At 40.0% G+C, this 19225-nt stretch overlaps 1 protein-coding gene across 1 annotated transcript in view; it reads right to left on the bottom strand.

The window, feature by feature from the left end:
• Positions 1-318: 318 nt before the first annotated feature.
• MMD (monocyte to macrophage differentiation associated) overlaps positions 319-19225 on the bottom strand; it is a gene marked incomplete at both ends in the record, with an annotated part of 33603 nt that continues 14696 nt past the window's right edge. The window contains 4 exons of the mRNA XM_080712608.1: positions 319-519; positions 13231-13300; positions 15678-15779; positions 17807-17881. Coding sequence (XP_080568734.1) covers positions 319-519; positions 13231-13300; positions 15678-15779; positions 17807-17881 — 448 coding nt within the window. The remainder of the gene's footprint in view (positions 520-13230; positions 13301-15677; positions 15780-17806; positions 17882-19225) is intronic.

Raw genomic sequence — 19225 nt, 5'->3', positions numbered from 1 at the left:
AAAAACCATGCAGTAAAATCTGCAAAATTAAAATACAAAATTCGGGTTTGTAAACATCAGTTGGCCAAAGTCTATCTATCCAGAGTCCTTCATGACAGTGGAATGGAATGAAGAATTAATTCACTACCTTATTGGTTTGCTGTGAGGGGGAAATTCCAGAACACAGCTTTTATACTTTCACAGTAATTATATTCAAAAGATATAAATAAAGTCAGTGCAGTTGCTTCCCCCCCACCCCTTGTACAATTTTCAGCTCTTACCCCACTCCCAAGTGCCATAATTGAGATAATACTGGTTTGGAGACCTAACACACACAGGTCATAAGTGGCGCATAAAATCTGTAGGACTTCGGTACAGGTATTTCCAAATGGCGTAGTAGTGCACTGCGGCGGCGGTGGCCACAAACAGGTGCCAGATGGCATGGGCGAAGGGAATGATGCCATCGCTTTTGAAGAACACGACTCCTAGGCAATAAATCAAGCCCCCACAGGCAAGCTCTTGAAGTCCATCGGTATTATTCTGGCGAGAGAGGGAAAGAAATAAAAAGGGTTCGATGTTACTGTGATCTAACAAGTTACAGAGATAACTGTAATCCTCTCTAAGGCCCCTGATTTTCTAGACAATAAGATGGGTGTGAACCGAATCCTAACCTGTAGATATAAACCAAGCATTAAGTCTCTGAGACTGGACCAGGAATAATCCCTTTGGAACGGCAGTCTTGGTTACCCTAAACAGGTGTTACATTCTGCTCATCTATTGCCCATTTAAACAGACTGCAACCAAAGCCAGATATGAAAGTTCCTTTTAACCAAGCACAAGCCTTGGCCTCCATCTTCCCCTTTGAAAGCTTCAGGCGGCCAGGCCTAAACTGCTCCCTTTACAAGCTGCATCTCAGCCAGGGCTTCCACTTCCCCTTGACCTCAGACACTAGTCTACACTGGTTGCTTTGTGGAGACTTCCCCTGCTCCTGTGAACTCACAGCTTCCTCCGAGTTGACATAGGCCGGTCATGGCTGGGGAAGACCTCGGAGAGCATATTCATACAGGACCAGGCATTTCTTTATCTCCTCCAGGTCTCCAGGCTTTGCTGCCTTTGAGCCTGGGAGTTTCTTAATTGAGCGGGAAGTTAACAGTTTCTTTATTTTAGAACAAAAATATCTATGAATGAAAAGGGGCGGGAGAAGCAGTGTTTGGAAGTTGATGAAGAAACAAGCCAGTTATCTGGATTCCTGAGGTGTTGGAAAAGAAAGGCCCCGGGTTCTTTGGGATAAATGGAAACCTCATGGCAGGGCCTTGGAAGGGGATGGGTGCGTGGGTGCCCAGAGGCCTGGATATTGATGGCAGCAGCCTTGTGAGCCTTGGAGCAGGTCCCTGTGCCCAAATCTGGCCAAAGCAAACAGAAGCTTGAAATGAGCCACTACATTGGATATATCTGTGGCCTAGACTAAAACAGATGCTTAAAATAGCAGAACAACATGACTAAGGACCAGGTGTGAGGATCCAGGGTCAGGTGTGAGGATCTGGCCTATTTTCAAAGTTCACTCGAGCCTCCAGAGTTTGTCAGATTAAAAGAGGGGGAAGGAGCCAACCTAAATTGACTGATATCAGGTTTCTTCTTATCCTTGTTAAGAAGGAACTTCAGCCAGATTTTTATTTAAGAAGTAAAAACAAAAATCGATATTCCTTCCTGAAGCTAGAGAGCAACTCATACTCATGATGTGATTCTCTGTGGGTACGTGAGAACCACTCTTCCAGAAGAGGGTTAAGTCCTTCGTCAGAGTCGCAAAGGGCCCACGACTCCCGAGTGGTAAGAATCACTCCTCTAATACAACTGCCTGATTTAGAGGGAGGAGAGAAGGGCCAGAGAAGTGAAGTGATCCAAAGTCGTACGGTGAGATACCACTCTCCGGTTACGGCGTGGTTTTGACAGACCCACTTTTTTCCTTTCCGTCAAAACAAGCAGGAAACCAAACCTAGTACATAAGTTGGATCTGACTTATTTTCAGTTAATAGTGCCTCGCAACACACATACCTTTCATGCATATGCATTCGTTCCTTTTTATTTCTTAGTAGTCCACTAACTTATTTAACATAATTTATTATTTCTACGTAAGGGTTACTATAAATAAAATATTTACATTACTTTACAAGTCTTTCTGTAGGTGAATGGTGAAATTTCTGTTGTGTTGTCCAGTCCCAGAATAAATACATGTTTAAATGAACACTTTTTCAAAAGCTTACTAGATATTTATATATCTTTTATTCATAAGAAAAGTTCTGTATCTTTTCCTTTCATGATTGATTTGGAGATAGATAAATCTGTTTTCTAGGATGATTGTCCTTGGACATAGATGGAGGAAACACGTGTTTCTTCCCAGCCTGTGCCTTGTCTATTCACTTCTTAAGTGTCTTCTAATGACAAAACCTTTTTAATTTGAAAAATTCCAACTTAACTTTTTTCTTTGGTGCTTCTATTGCCCAAGTCTGTCTCCAGCCCAAAACTGTGAGGACAAGAAGCTCCCATGTTTCCTAAAAGTTCTGACTTCTTAGAAACATTAGAGTTGGCTTTACACTTAGATCTATAAGATACCTCAAATTAATTTGTATGGTGTTAAACTGAGGTTCGTATTTCTTCTAGACCATCTGTTGAAAACAGTTCCCTTTTCCTAATGAACTTTGTCAGTGGCAAATATAAACAAATGCAATTACTTCTTTTATTCCAACCTGGCACCTATTACCTTACTAAATTAGCTCCTTAGTTCTTGTAACTCTTCCAGATCCCTTATAACTAATCATATTCACATAGTCAGTGTCATCTGTGAACAGACGCAGTTTCATGCCTTTTAATTCTGTTGCTCACCTTATTGAACGATTAGAACCTCTGATTAATGCCAAATAGAAGTGGCAAAAGTAAGCTGGGTGTGGTGGCGCACGCTTGCAATCCCAGTACTTGAGAGGCTGAGACAGGAGGTTTGCAGTCAGCCTCAGCTACTCAGTGAGGCCCTCTGCAACTTAGTGAGACCCTGTTTCAAAGTAAAGAGTAAAAACTAATGCTGGGAAGAGAGATATCATGGTGCATGCTTGTAAACCCAGTCCTTGGGAGGCTGAGACAGGAGGATTGTAGGTTTGCAGCCAGCCTCAGCTACTTAGTGAGGCTCTCTGCAACTTAGTGAGACCCTGTTTCAAAATAAATAATACAAAGTAGGGCTGGGGGTATAGCTTGGAGATAGAATGCTTCTAGGTTCAATCCTCAATACTGCAAAAAAAAAATAAATAAATAAGTAAAATAAATAGTGCTGGGGGTAAAGCTTAGAAGTAGAATGCCCCCGGGATTCAAAACCAGTACAGCAAAGAAAAAAAAAAAAAAAAAAGAAAGAAAGAAAAAAGTAAAAGTAGCAAACGCGTAGACATCTTAGCTTTTTTTAAATCACTGTCTTTAACTATTAAGTAATTCATAGAATACTTTATCAGATTTATGAAGTTTACAGGTTTGCTGAGGTTTTTAAAAAATCATGAATACTGAATTTTATCAAAAGCATTTTCTCCATCTATTGAAATGACCAATGTTTATTTCTCCTAGATTCTCGTAATATGATGAATTTCAGTGGCTGATTTATTCTTTTTTTGTTATTTTTATTTTTTTTAAATTTATTTTTATTGGTGCATTGTAATCATACATCACATTGGAATACAAGACTTGAGAGGATATACAAGCACACATCATCCAATTTGCCCTCATCTAGTCCCCATCCCATTCCCTCCCCCTCCCTTGATCGCATGCTTGTTTGGTGATTAACTTTGCTACATATGTTTATGTACCTCCTGCATTTTAAAGAGGCTCCATCCTCCCCTATTCCATACCCTCTGATTGGTCACCTTAATTGCTTCACTATAGGGCCTGTTCTATAGCTCGACCACTTCCTGTTGCCCCTTTCCTCCTAGTTATTGCTGATTAGGGGAAGCATCTGGTTTTAATTTTCTGCGATATTTCTCTGTGCATGCCGTGTTGCAAATACCGATCCCACTCTTGACGGCCCCAGTTATGGCCTGGCTACCCAGTAGACTGATCCAGACCTCGCTGGCTCAAGCAGCGGCCTTGCCTCATGGGAGGCCCCGGTTCTGGCCTCGCTGGCCCCGACACTGGCCTAACCTTTCAGCTGGCTCCGATCCCGGCCTTGGAGACCCCAGCACCGGCCTTCCTCACGGCAGGCTCCGATGTTAGCCGATGGCCCCGGCATCAGCCTAACCCCTTGGCAGGCTCTGATCCCGGCCTCGGAGGTCTCAATAGCGGCCTTGCCTCATGGAAGGCTCCAATGCCGGCCTCACTGGCCCCAGCACCGGCCTAACCCCTCGGCAGGCTCCGATCCTGGCCTCAGAGGCCTCAATAACGGCTTTGCCTCACGGAAGGCTCCAATGCCGGTCGCTGGCCCTGGCACCGGCCTAACCCCTCAGCAGGCTCTGATCCCGGCCTTGGAGGCCCCAGCACCGGCCTTGCCTCATGGCAAGCTCCGATCCCAGCCTCGCTGGCAGTGGCTGATTTTTTAAGTAATATACCAGCCTTCATTCTTAGGATAAACCTAACTTGATTATAATGGATTAGATTTGTAAATATTCAGCCGGGCATGGTGGCACATGCTTGTATCAGCATATGGGAGGCTGAGACAGGAGGATTGCAGTTGGCAGACAGCCTCCATTACTTAGTGAGGCCCTCTGCAACTTAGTGAGACCCTGTTTCAAAATAAAGAATAAAAAATAGCTCGGAGGTCAAATGCCCCTGGGTTCCATCCCCAGACCCGCCAAAAAAAAAAAAAAAAAAAAAAAAGGTAGATATTCTTTTGGAGCTTTTTTTTTTTTTTTCCTTCTGTTTCATGAAACAAACTGGCTTGTAATTTTCTTTTCCTGTAATATCTTTGTATGATTTTGCTATCAGGGTAATATTGGCCTTATAAAGTGAACTGGAAAAGTATTCCCTCTATTCTATTTTCAAACTAGTTTGTATAGGATTGCTGTTATTTCTACCTTAAATATTTGATAGAATGAATCAGTGAAGTTATCAGGATCTGGGGTTTTCTTTGTAAGAAGTTTTTGATTAATGGGTACAATTTCTCTAAAAGGTATAAGGTAAGCCAGATCTTTTGTTTCTTCTTTATTTGCTGTCGGGCAGACTGCCTTTCAAGCAATCTGTCCATTTCGTCTAAGTTGCTATATTTATTAGTATAAAGTTATTCATAACATCGCCTTATTATACTTTTAGTATCTGTAGGATCTATACTGGTATTCCTTAATTTATTCTTCATGTTATTTAATATTTTCCTCTATTTCTTGATCAGTCTGCCTAAGTTTTATTAATTGTAATCTTTTCAAAGTAATTAACGTGGTTTAAATGGCTTTCTCTATTTGTTTATTCATTTTTCTACCTTACTGACTTCCATTCTTTATTTCTTCCTGGCTAATTATTTTGAGGGTAGCTGCTCTTTCTTCCTAGTGTAAGGTAGGAGCTTGGATCACTGACTTTTAAATTTTCTTCCTCCCTCCCTCCCTCCCTTTTTTTCTTTTTCTTTTCTTTTTTTTTTTCAGTATTGGGGATGCAACCCAGGGACATTATACATCCAAGCTACATTCCCCAGCCCTATTTTTTAGTCTTTTTATTTTTGAAACAGGGTCTCACTGAGTTGTAAAGGGCCTCGCTAAGTAGCTGAGGCTGTCTGTGAACTGCGACCCTCCGGTCTCAGCCTCCAGAATGCTGGAATTACAGACGTGTGCCACATGCCCAGTCTCTTTCTTCTTTTCTAATTGTGTTTGAGTTCTTTAGGAAAATGATGCAACCGGACATGTGTTTGCTTGTGTGTACTGATTTATCTTAAGGGACTGTCTCATGTGACAAGTCTCAGTTCTGCAGGTGGGTTGGTAGGCTGGAGATCCAGGCCAGGATTAATGCTGCGGCCTAAATCCAACGGCAGGCCAGAGGCAAGACTGATGGGTTGAGGCCCATATACATTATAAGAATAATTTGCTTTACTCATTGTCTACTGAGTTAAATGTCAATCTCACCTTGAGAGTACTTAGAATGATATTTGACAAGTATCTGGGTACTGTGGCCATGCCAAGCTTACATAAAATTAACCACCACACTAATATAAGCATCTAAAGCAACCCATTTCCTCCCTCACACTGCCCAGGTTGCATCCTACAGATTGCTAAGTTGTATTTTTATTATGATTTAGTTCAAATACCCATGAGTTTACTTACAAATACTTGGGAATTTTCCACTTCTTTCTTATTATGTGATATCTCTTCTTTGAGATTCACTGGGGACTATTTTTACAGCCCAGTAAATTATTTACTTTGACTAGATGAATCTGTATCGCAGTACCTGGATATTCTGATACGCCAATTAGGGCAACTTGACTGTGCTGCTCAAATGGCATCCTAATTTCTTCTTTCGTCTCTGTGTTTACTCCTTCAGCTACTGAAAGAGGAATGTTAAGATCTCAACTGTAATTGTGGATTTCTTTCTCCTTACTTCCCGAAGATTTTGTTTTGTGAACTTTAAAGCTCTATTGTTATGTACCACTTAGGATTGTTCTGCCTTCTTATAATGCCTTGTGTCACTGTGAAATGCCCCTCTTAATCTCTAGGAACAGTCTTGGTCTGGACGTCTCCTTCTCCCGATGTCTTACACCCACTTCTGCTCTCTTATTATCAGCATCTTCACAACGTATCTTTTGTATCACCCCTTACCTTTAACCTCTCCATGTCTTCATATTTTAAAGTGTGTTTCAGGAAAACACATATGCCAGAGTCCTGCTATGTTTTAAATTCAATCTGAGGATCTTTGCTTTTTAACTAGTGTGTCCAGTTTATTTTCTTTTAATCATTATCACATGTAATATATATAAAATTACTGATGTGGCTAAGTTCAAGCCTCTCCTCTTACTATTCTTTTCATTCATTCTTTGTTTCCACTTTCCTCCTATCCTACTTTCTTTTAGATTAAATTTAATAACTGATGTTCCATTTTATATTTTCTTTTGTCCATGTAGCTATTAACTTTATTCTTTTTGTTGCTAATGGTTGCTCTATGTATTACAGAGCTCATCCCTAACTTACCACAACACGCCTTTTTTGTTACACCCCTCCCACACAAGGCTAAGACCTTTACAACAGTATACTTCTTTTCTACCTCCATTTTTTGTAGGCATATATTTTGCTTCTATGTTATAATACTTTACTTGCCTTTTGAATAAATTTAAAAAGTAAGTCTCTTGTATTCATTCACAAATCTAGCATTTCCAGCACTTTGATTTTTCACATTTCTGTTAAGAGTTACCTTCAGCTAGAAGTTGCTAGGTTTGTCCCCCCCCCCCCCTTTTGCATGTTAGAGATGCCATCATACTACCCCTACCAATTCTGCTGATACATCCATCTTTGTTCTCCGGCTGATTTTAAGATATTTTTCTTCACCACTGTTTTCTAGTACTCTATGATGCAGTCAAGAATAATTTTCTTTATGTTTATCCTCTTTGGGCTCCACTGTGCTTTGTGGATCTGTGGGTTGATATAGTTCATCACATTTGGAAAAACTTCAGCTATTCTATTATACTTCATTAGACCACCCGGGATGGCCTATCAGCCCCTAAGGTTCTGTTCCTTCTCCCCACTCCTGTTTTTCTCTCATTCTCTGGTCTATGCAGTTTCTAATGATTCAGGTATAACCAATTTATTGTTAAACCTCTCCTATAAAAATGTTTTCTGAGCTGAGTGTGGTGTCGCACGCTTGTAATCCCAGCATCTGGGAGGCTGAGACAAGAGGACTGTGGTTCATGGACAGCCTCGGCTACTACTTAGTGAGGCCCTTTGCAACTCAGTGAGACCCTGTTTCAAAACAAAGAACAAAAATTAGGGCTGGGGGTGTAGGTCAGAGGTAGAATGCCCCTGGGTTGTTTTATCCCCAGTGCTGGGGGGAAAAAAATGTTTTTCAAGACAGCAGTTTTTAGATTTAGAATTTCCATTTGGTCTCCACATTAGAGTCTCCACTGAGTTTCTGAGATTCCTCCTCTGTTTACACTTTACTTGGTAATGTCCTTGCATTCAAATTTCAACCTCTCTGTCATCTTTGGATCTCTTTCTTCTGATGTTTTCCGTAGGTGCATTGCCAATTCTCTGCTTCTTTACCCACCTGGCAATACTTTTATCTAGATGGTGAAGCCAAATTGTTACAAGTGTAGATTTTGTTGTCATCCTTTGTAGAGAGCTGAGCCTCTTTTTGACAGGCAGTTTCTTTATTGAAGGCTCAGTGGTACTTGTCAAGGTCTGTTCTGGGCTGGTGTTCCGTGGTTGTTGAGCAGCCCACAACCAAGGGCTGCCTGCAGTCGCTCCGCTAAGGTGTGGTTCTCAGCGGTTCAACTAGATGCTTGAGAAGTTCACTATCATCTCTTCACAATGTTACTAGCACTGGGCACTCTGTGGAATCTCCATTTGTGTCATAGCCTTCAAATACTTACTCTCAGCCAGGACTTTCAAATTCAGCTCACCCTGCACAAATTCAGCTTGATACCTGGTCAAGGACACTCCTTGTAGACTTCTGGAGCTTCTCCTCTCGGCAGGTCCCTGCCCCACGCCAATGCTGTCTGATCAGCTTGAAATGCCAGTTTCTGTTTCCTGTATCTGGACTCCACTTCCTTTAGTTGCCATTTGCAATGTGTCCAGGGAAACAAATGAGGAGAATTCAAGGCTCAGCTTCTGGTGTCTCTTCCCTTAAGGGTCACAGTCCTGTACTGTCCATGTGCAATGCCAAACACCAGTTGCTTTTGTTCTTTTCCCAGTTTTATAGTTTTTTGTTTTTTTTTTTTTAATGGCAGAAGAGCTGTCTTATCCCCATGGCTTTGACCAGAACCAAAGCTCTGAGTCTTCACTCATACTGTGACTTTAGCAGCTCTGAGGGCTCACGTGGTCTTTTTTGATGTAGATTCTGTCTAGTTTCTAGTTTTATCACAAGACTTGTGATGTTCACTCTCGTTGCTTGCACACCTGCCCCACCATGCACACAGCGCACACACTCAAGCCTGCCCTCCATGTCTACACAGTGAATGATTTCCAACTCTTCAAAAATGCCGGAGCTCCACCCCCACCCAGGCTTCCTCCATGTGTTCTCCAACTCACTCCAATGATTTCTTGGCTCCTACCTGACTTTCCAAATCAGCTTAACCATCCACTTCCTCTGGTGTTTCTGTCTGGGGTTCCCACAGCAGCCTAAGTTTTTCCCCAAAACATAAAATTTCATGATAGCCTTTTACTGAATACAAATTTTATTGCCTGCTGGACTCTAAGCTAGAGACGGGCAGTGTGGGGATTATACTGCTTGATGATAAACTTCAGTCACCAGCTACTGTGTCACCTAGGAAAAGGCCAGTTAAAGATTTGGGCTAGTAAAAATACTGGATGAACCTGCTCTTATAATACCCAGAATGAACCTGAAATTCCTACTCTAGAGATCAGTAACCTATCTACAGAGACTTGACTTATATTGCTCTGGCTGTCCTGAATTGCCCTCTAACTCCCTCTAACTATATGGCTGTCTTGGCCAATTGCCTAATTTCAGTCATCTGCCTCCCTCCCCTCACCCTTCTCTGTTGCCACTGCCAACTAAATTATAAAGACTTTTGGTGCTAGGTAATTATCAAACCCATCATAAACCTCTTATCTCAAAGAAATTATTTTGTTACATTTTCATAAGACATGTTTTAACTCATATTTTTATGACCAGGATAAGCACTACATATTGTAGCACTATATATAGTAGAACTATATCCTGTATGTATGTGCATGTGTGTTACTGGGAACTGAACCCAGGAGCATTCTACCTCTTGAGCATACTCCCAGCCTTTTTTATTTTTTATATTTATTCATGTATTTATTTATTTGTGGTACTGGGGATTTAACTCAGGAGGATTCTACCTCTGAGCTACACACCCAGCCCTATTAACCCTATTTCATTCTTTTGTGTGTATGTGTGAGTGGCACTGGGGATTGAACCCAAAAGCTTCTACCTCTGAGCTACACTTCCATCTCTATTTTAATTTTAATTTTGAAACAGAGTCTCACTAAATTGCTGAGGGCCTCGCTAAATTGCTAAGGCTGGCTGTGAACTTATGATCCTTCTGTCTCAGCCTCCTTAGTACTGGGATTACAGGCATGTCTCACTGCATTCAGCAATACTCTTCATTTTGAAACAGGATTACACTAAGTTGCTGGCCTAGAACCTGTGATCCTTCTGACCCAGCCTCCCAAGCAATGGGATTATAGGTGTACACCACTGCACCTGACAGAACCATGTCCTTCTGATGTGCTTATGAACTCAGGCGTGAAATCACAAGTACAGTTCTTCTGACCACTACAGGCTGGGAAGGAAGAGAGTTAAAACTAAACATCTTGGGGTCTCTAATTAATACAGTGCCTCATGCCAAAAATGTATAAAGTACTGGGATAAACTGGGCATAGTGGTGCACACTTGTAATGCCAGTACTTAGGAGGGTGAGACAGGAGAATCGCAGATTCGCAGCCAGCCTCTGCAACTTAGTGAGACCCTGATTCAAAACAAAGAATATACATAGCTAAAGGCACAAATACCAGTTGGATCAAGCCATGGGGTTGTAATAACATGTTTTTTGTTACAAAGTGACAGATATACACACCATTCTCAATAGTAATTCAATGTGGAAGGGAATTCAAAATATATACATGCAACTGCCTAGCAAAAGTCACAGAAAACTTCTTATGAAAGTCCCCAAAAGATATTTTTAGGCAAAGTTAAAAAAAAGCATTTTCCTTTCAAAGAGAAATATTATGACTTAAAAAGCAAGTGAAGCCATTAAAAAGACTAATGCATGCATACCTATGTTCATAGCTGCACAATTCACCATTGCCACACTATGGAACCAGCCAAGATGCCCATCAACAGATGAATGGATCACAAAACTATGGAGTATGTACATAATGGAATTTTACTCAGACATAAAGAAGAACAAAATTACGTCACTTACAGGAAAATGGATGGAACTGGAGGACATTATGCGAAGTGAGATTAGTCAGTTACAAAAAGTAAGAAATTGGATGCTCTCCTTAATATGCAGAAGCAAGAGAGAAAAAGGGTCATAGGAGGAACTCTAGATGAAGGAAAATTCATAGATGAGCAAATAAGGAGGCCTAAATGGGGAATAAGAGGGAGAAAGAGAGAAATTCCCTAATGTACATGATGTGCATTAACAAACATATCAATCACTAAGCCAAACAAGAGCAGGAGGGAGGGTAAAGGAAATGGAGTGGGAATTGGGTAAGGACTAATTGAGTGACGTGTGCATGTATGCCTCTACCATCTTGTACTCCATTAAGATGTATGACAATACACCAATAAGACAATTAGAAAAAAAAAGACCATTCAGCATGATCAAGTTGGTTTCATTCCAAAGCTACAAGGATAGTTCAAGGTACACAAATCAATACATGTAATGCAACACATGAGTACAATCAAGGATAAAAACCACAGGATCATCTCAGTAGATACAGAAAAAGCCTCTGATAAAATTCAGCACCCCTTCAGGATAAAAGCCCTGAGTAAATTAGGTACAGAAGGATCATACATCAATATAAGAAAGGCTGTATATGACAAATCCATAGTTAACATCAAACTAAGTGGGGAAAAAATTATAAGCATTTCCTCTAAGTAACAAGATAAAGATGTCTACTTTTACCACTCTTGTTCAATATAGAAATTGTAGCCAGAACAACTGTGCAAGAAAAAGAAACAAAAGGCATACAAATAGGAAAAGAGGAAAACAAATTATCCCTGATGATATAATTCTATACATAAACAATTCCAAAGACTCCACCAAACACTTTTAGATCTGATAAACAAATTCAGTAAAGTAGCACGATACAAGACCTCCCATATTCATGGACTGGAAGAATCAATAGTATTAAAGTATCCACACTACCTAACATGAGCTATAGATTTAATGCAATCCCCATCAAAATACAAATGACATTCTTCACAGAACCAGAAAAAATACCCTAAAATTCATATAGAAGCACAAAGAGCCAGAATTATGCTTGGGGCGGGGGGAACCATGCTAAAAGTTTCATAATGCCTGATTTCAAAATATACTACAGAAGCTGGGTGTGGTGGCGCACGCTTGTAATCCCTGTGCTTGGGAGGTGGAGACAGGAGGATCGCGCAGGTTCAAAGCCAGCCGCGCTGGCTTAAGAGACCCTGTTTCCAAATAAAAAAGTATAAAAAATAGGTCTGGGAGTGTAGCCCGGAGGTAGAAGGGCTTCCAGGAACCCCAGTACCACAAAAACAAAACAAAAAACAAAACACATATATACTATAGAGCCATAGTAACAAACAAAGCATGGTACTGGCATAAAATCAGACACATAGATCAATGGAACAGAATATAGGACCCAGAAATAAATATATGCATCTTCAGCCAATTGATTCGCAATAAAAGTACCAAAAACATACATTGAAGGATAGTCTCATCAAGAAGAGGCGCTGGAAAAACTGGATATTCACATGGAGAAAACTGAACTAGACCCTTCTCTCTTACCCTGTATAAAAACTGATTCAAAAATAGATCAAAGACCTTAATGTAAGACTTTCAATTTTTAAACTGTTAGAAGCAAACACAGAGAAAACACTTCAAGATAATGGCATAGGCGATAATTTCCTGGATAGGACCCCACTAGCCCAGGAAACCAAAAAAAGAATTGATAGATAAGATTTTATCAAGGTAAAAAGGTTCCATACAACAAAGAAAACATCAACTCAGTGAAGAGACAACCTGCACAATGTGGGGGGAAACCTGACAGGTTTAAAACCCAGAAGACATAATGAACTTAAAAACTTAACAACAAAGGAGCAAGTGATCCAGTTTGTAAAGGAGAAAATGATCAGAACAGACACTTTTCAAAAGAATTATGAGTCTGGGAGTGCAGCTCTGTTAAGAGTGCTTGCCTAGCATGTGCGGGGCCCTGGTTCAATCCCTAGCACCAAACACACAAAGAGTATTACAAATAGTCTGTGAGTATATAACATATATATATATATATATATATATATATATATATATATATATATTATATGTATATATTTGTATATAAAAAGGGCTCAATATCCTTAGACATCAAGGATTTAAAAAGAAATAACTACAATTCTGGCACTGCCTCTTACCATCGATGTCACCACCAAGGCTGGAGAAAATCCCATTGTGAGATAGAAAAAGAGCTCAACCACTTTATACCTGCAGGAATGGAAATGCAGTTAATTTTATTCACGCATTTCTTTGATACTTAGATCATTTACACACCAACTTTTCCTTTTTTTATTTTGAAAGAAAAACGCAAACTTTTAGTGTTCAAATGAAATGTACTTCTCAGGTTCTATCTCTCTGCCTAAGACAGCAGTACTGAGTAACCGTGAACTCGTATTTCTTTTAGGATTGAAAAAGCATCGAGATCCATATGCTACCTGGAAAATGTTTTCTGCCCAAAGTAGTCATACTTAATTTCAATCCACCTTAGAATGTTCTCTCTCTCTCTCTCTCTCTCTCTTTTTTTCCCCCAGTACTGGGAATTGAACCCAGAGTCATTCTACCTTGAGCTATACCCCAGGCCTATTTTTTCATTCTTTATTTTGGAACAGGTTCTCACTAAGTTGCTGAGGCTGGCCGCAAACCCACAATCCTCCTGTCTTAGCTTCTCAAGTCCTGGGATTACAAGTGTGTACCACTACACCTGGCTGAACTTTATCTTTTTAGTCCCAGACTGCTTGCTTTTATTATCATTTCAATCCGGAGATATAAGAAAGTGAAATTAAAAGACAAATGGGGACATAGTTTTGGGGTGGGTTATCAGGGGCAAAGAAATAGCAGCCCTCAGGAAAAGGAACATTCTGTCTCTTCACTTTGCATTTGTACAAACCCCAATTTGTAAGGCTCATTAAATTCGGCTACAAAATACCTAAAAACCCTAAGAAACACAGTACATTAAAAGTTGACCTATGTTTCTGCATGAGCAACCTACACTGTACAGTTCTGCAAGGCAGGTACCGAGTTCCACTTCTGTTTGGATCTGCGGGGCCCAGAACAATGCTTGATATAATTCAAGTACTCCCTAATGTCTGCCAGAACGAAGAGCCAACAGTGACTCACTTCATTCTGTGAAGTAACCACAACAGGGCAAGAATGAGTTCACGGGTTTGGCTTACACCAGAAGGCCTCGAATCAGAGAAGTGTCAGCTGCTTTACTTGATTTCCTATTTTATCCAAGAGCATAATTTAGGGGTTTGAGCCCAAGGAGCAACGTGTTCCCTTGGATTTATATATACTGCATAATACCCTAAATGATGGTCAAAAGGTACTTAAGTGAAATTTTTAAGTAAAAAAAAAATTATTTATTTTTTATTTTATTTTATTTTTTTGCAGTAATGGGGATTGAAACCAGGGGCATTCTATCTCCATGCTATACCCCCAGCCCTGTTTTTTTTATTCTTTTTTTTTTTTTTTTTTTTTTTTGTGTGTGTGTGTGTGTGTGTGTGTGTGTGTGTGGTATTAGGGGTGGAAACCAGGGGCTTTCTACCTCCGGGCTATATCCCAGCCCTATTTTATATTTTATTTTGAAACAGGGTGTCACTAAGTTGCTGAGAGCCTCACTAAGTGGCTGAGGCTGGCTTCGAACCTGCACGATCCTCCTGTCTCAGCCTCCCAAGCGCGGGAATTACAAGCATGCGCCACCACGCCCGGCAAGATGGTAGATTTGAATAAGCCTTTCTTTTCATACTGCTCAACAGTTATGACTATGGGCTATGAATAAGATATTTTAAAACCGTGCCCCAGTGCTAGGACCTTAAAGAGTTTAAGATGTCCTTCCAAATGGCCCTTTTCTCAAGGAAGCTTATTTGGAACACATTGTAGGTTCCTTTGTAGGAAAGTGTGCTGGGCATTTAGTATCTATTACTTTTAATCTTCATATAAACCTTAAAAAGGATTATTTTCCTCATGTGATGATAGTGCATGCATCAGAGGATAAGGTTAGATGGCCTCTAAAGGAGAAATGAAGTCCCACCGACTCCAAGATGACCCACCACCGCTCTGACCCTCATGTACATCATGTCATACATGTGCCATTCACTTCTTTCTACAACCGCCTGTACACCAATAATGAACACCAAATAGCTTTAAAGAGTTATTAAGCCGGGTGTGGTGGCACACGCTTGTAAGCCCAGCATTTGGTAGGCAGAAACCGGAGGATCACAGTTTGCGGACAGCCTCAGCTACTTAGCAAGGCCCTTTGCAACTCAGTGAGACTCTGTTTAAAAAAAAAAAAAAACTAACTAAAAAATAGGGCTGGGGCTGTAGCTTAGAGGTAGACTGCCCTTGGGTTCCATCCCCATACTGCAAAAGATTAAAAAATAAAAAGAATAGGGCTGCGGGTGTAGCTTGGAGGTACAATGTCCCTGGGTTCCACCCCCAGTACCACAAAAAAGTTATTAAAAGTAACATATATATTTATGTATTTATATTATTTTACAATGCAAATATAAAGGAAACAGCATTGCAATGCAATTAAAATTCAGGCAGTCCATTCTAAAACTATCAAATGTAAATTATTTTCTCTTACTTTTCATGGTAGAGAAATACATAAATGGTTCCTCCAGCTGCCATGAGCCAGATAAACCAACGCATATGAGATGCCAGAGGTCCAAGTTCACGGAGATTTAACCTATAAATGTAAACACGACAATAAGAAACACAAGAGATAAATGAAGGAAACTCACAGAACTTGTGTTTTCCTCGAATCACTGAAAACTGAGAAAATACTAGGGTCAGAGCACGAAGAGAAAGCATTCAATACAAGGAGGTATGTGGGCAATTCGGGTAAGATTAGTAACACAAAGATAAAACTGTCAGTTGACCTTTAAGACTTGATGTATTTCCAGCCTGGTTTAAAGATAGGACCAGCTAAAAATAAATACAAAAAATAAGCCCACCACACTGGGACTTTGCCCAGATTTACTTAGTGGGCAGACTGAGGTAAAGGCTGCCTGCTTTTTTATGTCTGACCATGTATTTGGGAGCAGATTGCTTACAAAGCTTAATGAGAGCCCTGCAAATCCTGAACCCAGATCACATACCCACAGTAGACACCTAATACACAGACCACATGTTTCTATTATGAACCTGTTAGAACATAAGAAGAGTTATCCCAACATGTGTTATAGAAATCATTTTACTAGAATTTAAGCATTTAGCTGTGTTCTGTTGTAAAGCCTGAATTTTAAAATATTGCACATTCATTTATATTAATGTTCTATCAAGAATATGAATTTTCTCCAATTAAAATGTAATATTCTGGTTGGCCATAACCTGAAAATTAATATTTTCCAAATGAAAAGGTCCTACTTGCATATCTAGAACTACATGTGAACAAACTGCAAACTGCTTGCTTTAATATTTGATTCCTCAGACCATTTTTTTTAAATTATTTACTTATTTTGTTTGTTTGTTTTTTGTGGAAATGGGGATTGAACCCAGAGGCATTCTACCTTCAAGTTATACCTCCAGCCCGATTTTATTTTTTATTTGGAAACAGGGTCTCAGTAAGTTGCCAGGGCTGCCTTCAAACCTGCAATCCTCCTGTCTTAGCCGTCCAAGTACTGGGATTACAAGCATGCACCACCATACCAGGCTCTTATTTTAAATTGAAGTGTACTTCACAAAAAACTTCAAGCATTCTTGTTCCAATATAAATCAGACCTATAATTTAGTAAAAGGTATTCGGGAGAGAGCTAGTGCTTACTTTTTATTCTAACAGATAATTACATTTCTTTTGGATGACTGAGGCTGCATTAGCCATAGTCTAGAAGCCTACCATTTCTAGTAACCCTAGTAGTTGATGGCATAATGGGAATTTCTGTGTGTTTAAAACTGGGCTTTGTCTTGCTAGAGAAAAACTAATATTTCCTTAATTATGGGTTTCAAAGCAACATAAGAATGCATTTGATCTGTACCAAAAGGGAAGTAAGATCAAAGACACTGAACAGAATGCTAACTATTTTAAACAGTTAACCAATTTGGTTGGTTTGTTTACTCAGACAGCAAAAAGAATGAGAAATGTGCTAGTGTACAGTAGTATAAGCGTCAAAAGGAAGCTTCCTCTCCTCCTATATATTTGTAGCATTATTTACTTGAAGAGTTCAATGTCCACTTATTTTGAATAGCAGTGGATACAATGGACAGACTATGGAAGGCAGAGGTTATATGTTTATTTATTTATTTATTTATTTGGTGGTACTGAGGTTCCTGGAAGCCCTTCTACCTCCGGGCTACACTCCCAGACCTATTTTTACATTTTTATTTGGAAACAGGGTCTCCTAAGATGCACACGCGCAGCTGGCTTCAAACCTGCGCGATCCTCCTGTCTCCGCCTCCCAAGCGCAGGGATTACAAGCGTGCGCCACCACGCCCGGCCAGAGGTTATTTATATGTTTAAAAATGAGCATGCTACCTACAGCCAAGTTCGTAACACCCACTTCCTCTTGAACCAGTCAGCACCCAGACACTCATCCTAAACAGTGATATTTTCCCCTTCAAATCTACAATCTGACTCAAGTAAATCAAATTGGAAGAAAGAATTCAAGGATGCAAGATGAGAGCTAGGGACAGAAACAGGAAGAAAAGAGGAAAAAAGGAATGAGGAATCCTAATTATGAAAACATTGTCATCAAGAACAGAAAGATTTTATCTTACCACGGAGTATAAGAAGCCGCAATGAAGAAATAGATTACCATTCTATCACACATGTGGAAACAATGCTCCACTGTCCTGGTAAGGAAGAAAAAACAAGTTAGATTTTTTTTTTTTTTTAATTCAGACTGAAAGTATGAATTATCTACTATATGGTAATTTCCACTCTTAGCTTCTCATAGCATTTATTTTATTTACTTACCTTTTTTTTTTGTACTAAGGAATGAACCCAAGGGCATTTCTACCTCCAAACTATACCCCAGCCTTATTTTTTATTCTTTATTTTTAAACAGGGTTTCACTAAGTTATGGAGGACCTCATTAAGTAGCTGAGGCTGGCTGCCAACCTGCAATCCTCCTTTCTCAGCTAGAATTATAAGCATGTACCACCACACCCAGCTTCACAGCTACTTAAAAAAAAATTATATGAATCCACATTTCCAAAGCTTTATATTGTTTTCTTTTTTTTAGATTGTACACACAACGGATATTTTCAGCATGTATGAGACACAAGGACAAAGCCCCTTACAGTTTGGAAGTCTTACGTGATTAAAAAAGTAAAATTTGACTTTTCTGATAGCTAACATGTCTTTCAGAACCTATCTAACAGAAAGGTAAAATTCCGTGAGAGCAGAACATTCCCTAGTTCTTGCTCCAGTGAAGAGCACAAAGTCCTGATGCTCAGTAAACACTCCCCAAACTGAGACTGCGTCCTTTATTTCTGTTAAGAATAACTTTGAAGAACCTTTTACTTTAAATATCCTAATATAGCCAGGCATGGTGGTGCACACTTGCCATCCCAGTACTTGGGACAGTTGAGTCATAGGTTTGTAGCCAGCCTCGGCTACTTAGTGAGGCCCTGTTTCAAAATAAAAAATAGGGATGGGGGTGCAGCTTGGAGACAGAATTTCCCTGGGCTCAATCCCCAGTACTGCCAAAAAAAAAATAATAATAATAATAATAATATAGACAATAAGTTGTAATAAAGGTAATTCAGAAATTTAGAAAGAGCAATAACAAGAACAAACAAAAAGGTATATTTGCCATAAGAGGTGGCCACTCAAATCTTTCTTTTCTTTTTTTTTTTCCTTGGGTGGTACTGGAGATTGAACCCAGGGACATTCTACCTCTTATCTACACCCTCAGCCCTATTTTAGTTTTACTTTGAAACAGGATCTCACTAGGTTGATGAGAGTCACTACTTGCTGAGGCTGTCCTCATACCTGCGCTCCTTCCGTCTCAACCTCCCAAGTATTGGGATTACAGGTGTTTGCCACCACACCTGGCTGCTACTCAGATTCCTAAGCAAGTTCGTCCTTCCAAAATCAGCCAGAAACTGTATGTACAAAGATCTGCCTCGGTGAGGCTTACTCAAAATGGATCAGGCAGAGGCTGCCATTTACCAAGGTGATTTCAAAGTACA

Source organism: Muscardinus avellanarius, assembly GCF_963383645.1.
Source record: "Muscardinus avellanarius genome assembly, chromosome: 16".
Lineage (NCBI taxonomy): Eukaryota > Metazoa > Chordata > Mammalia > Rodentia > Gliridae > Muscardinus > Muscardinus avellanarius.
The sequence above is the reverse complement of the archived record's forward strand: the minus strand, read 5'-3'. Positions and strand labels throughout refer to the sequence as shown.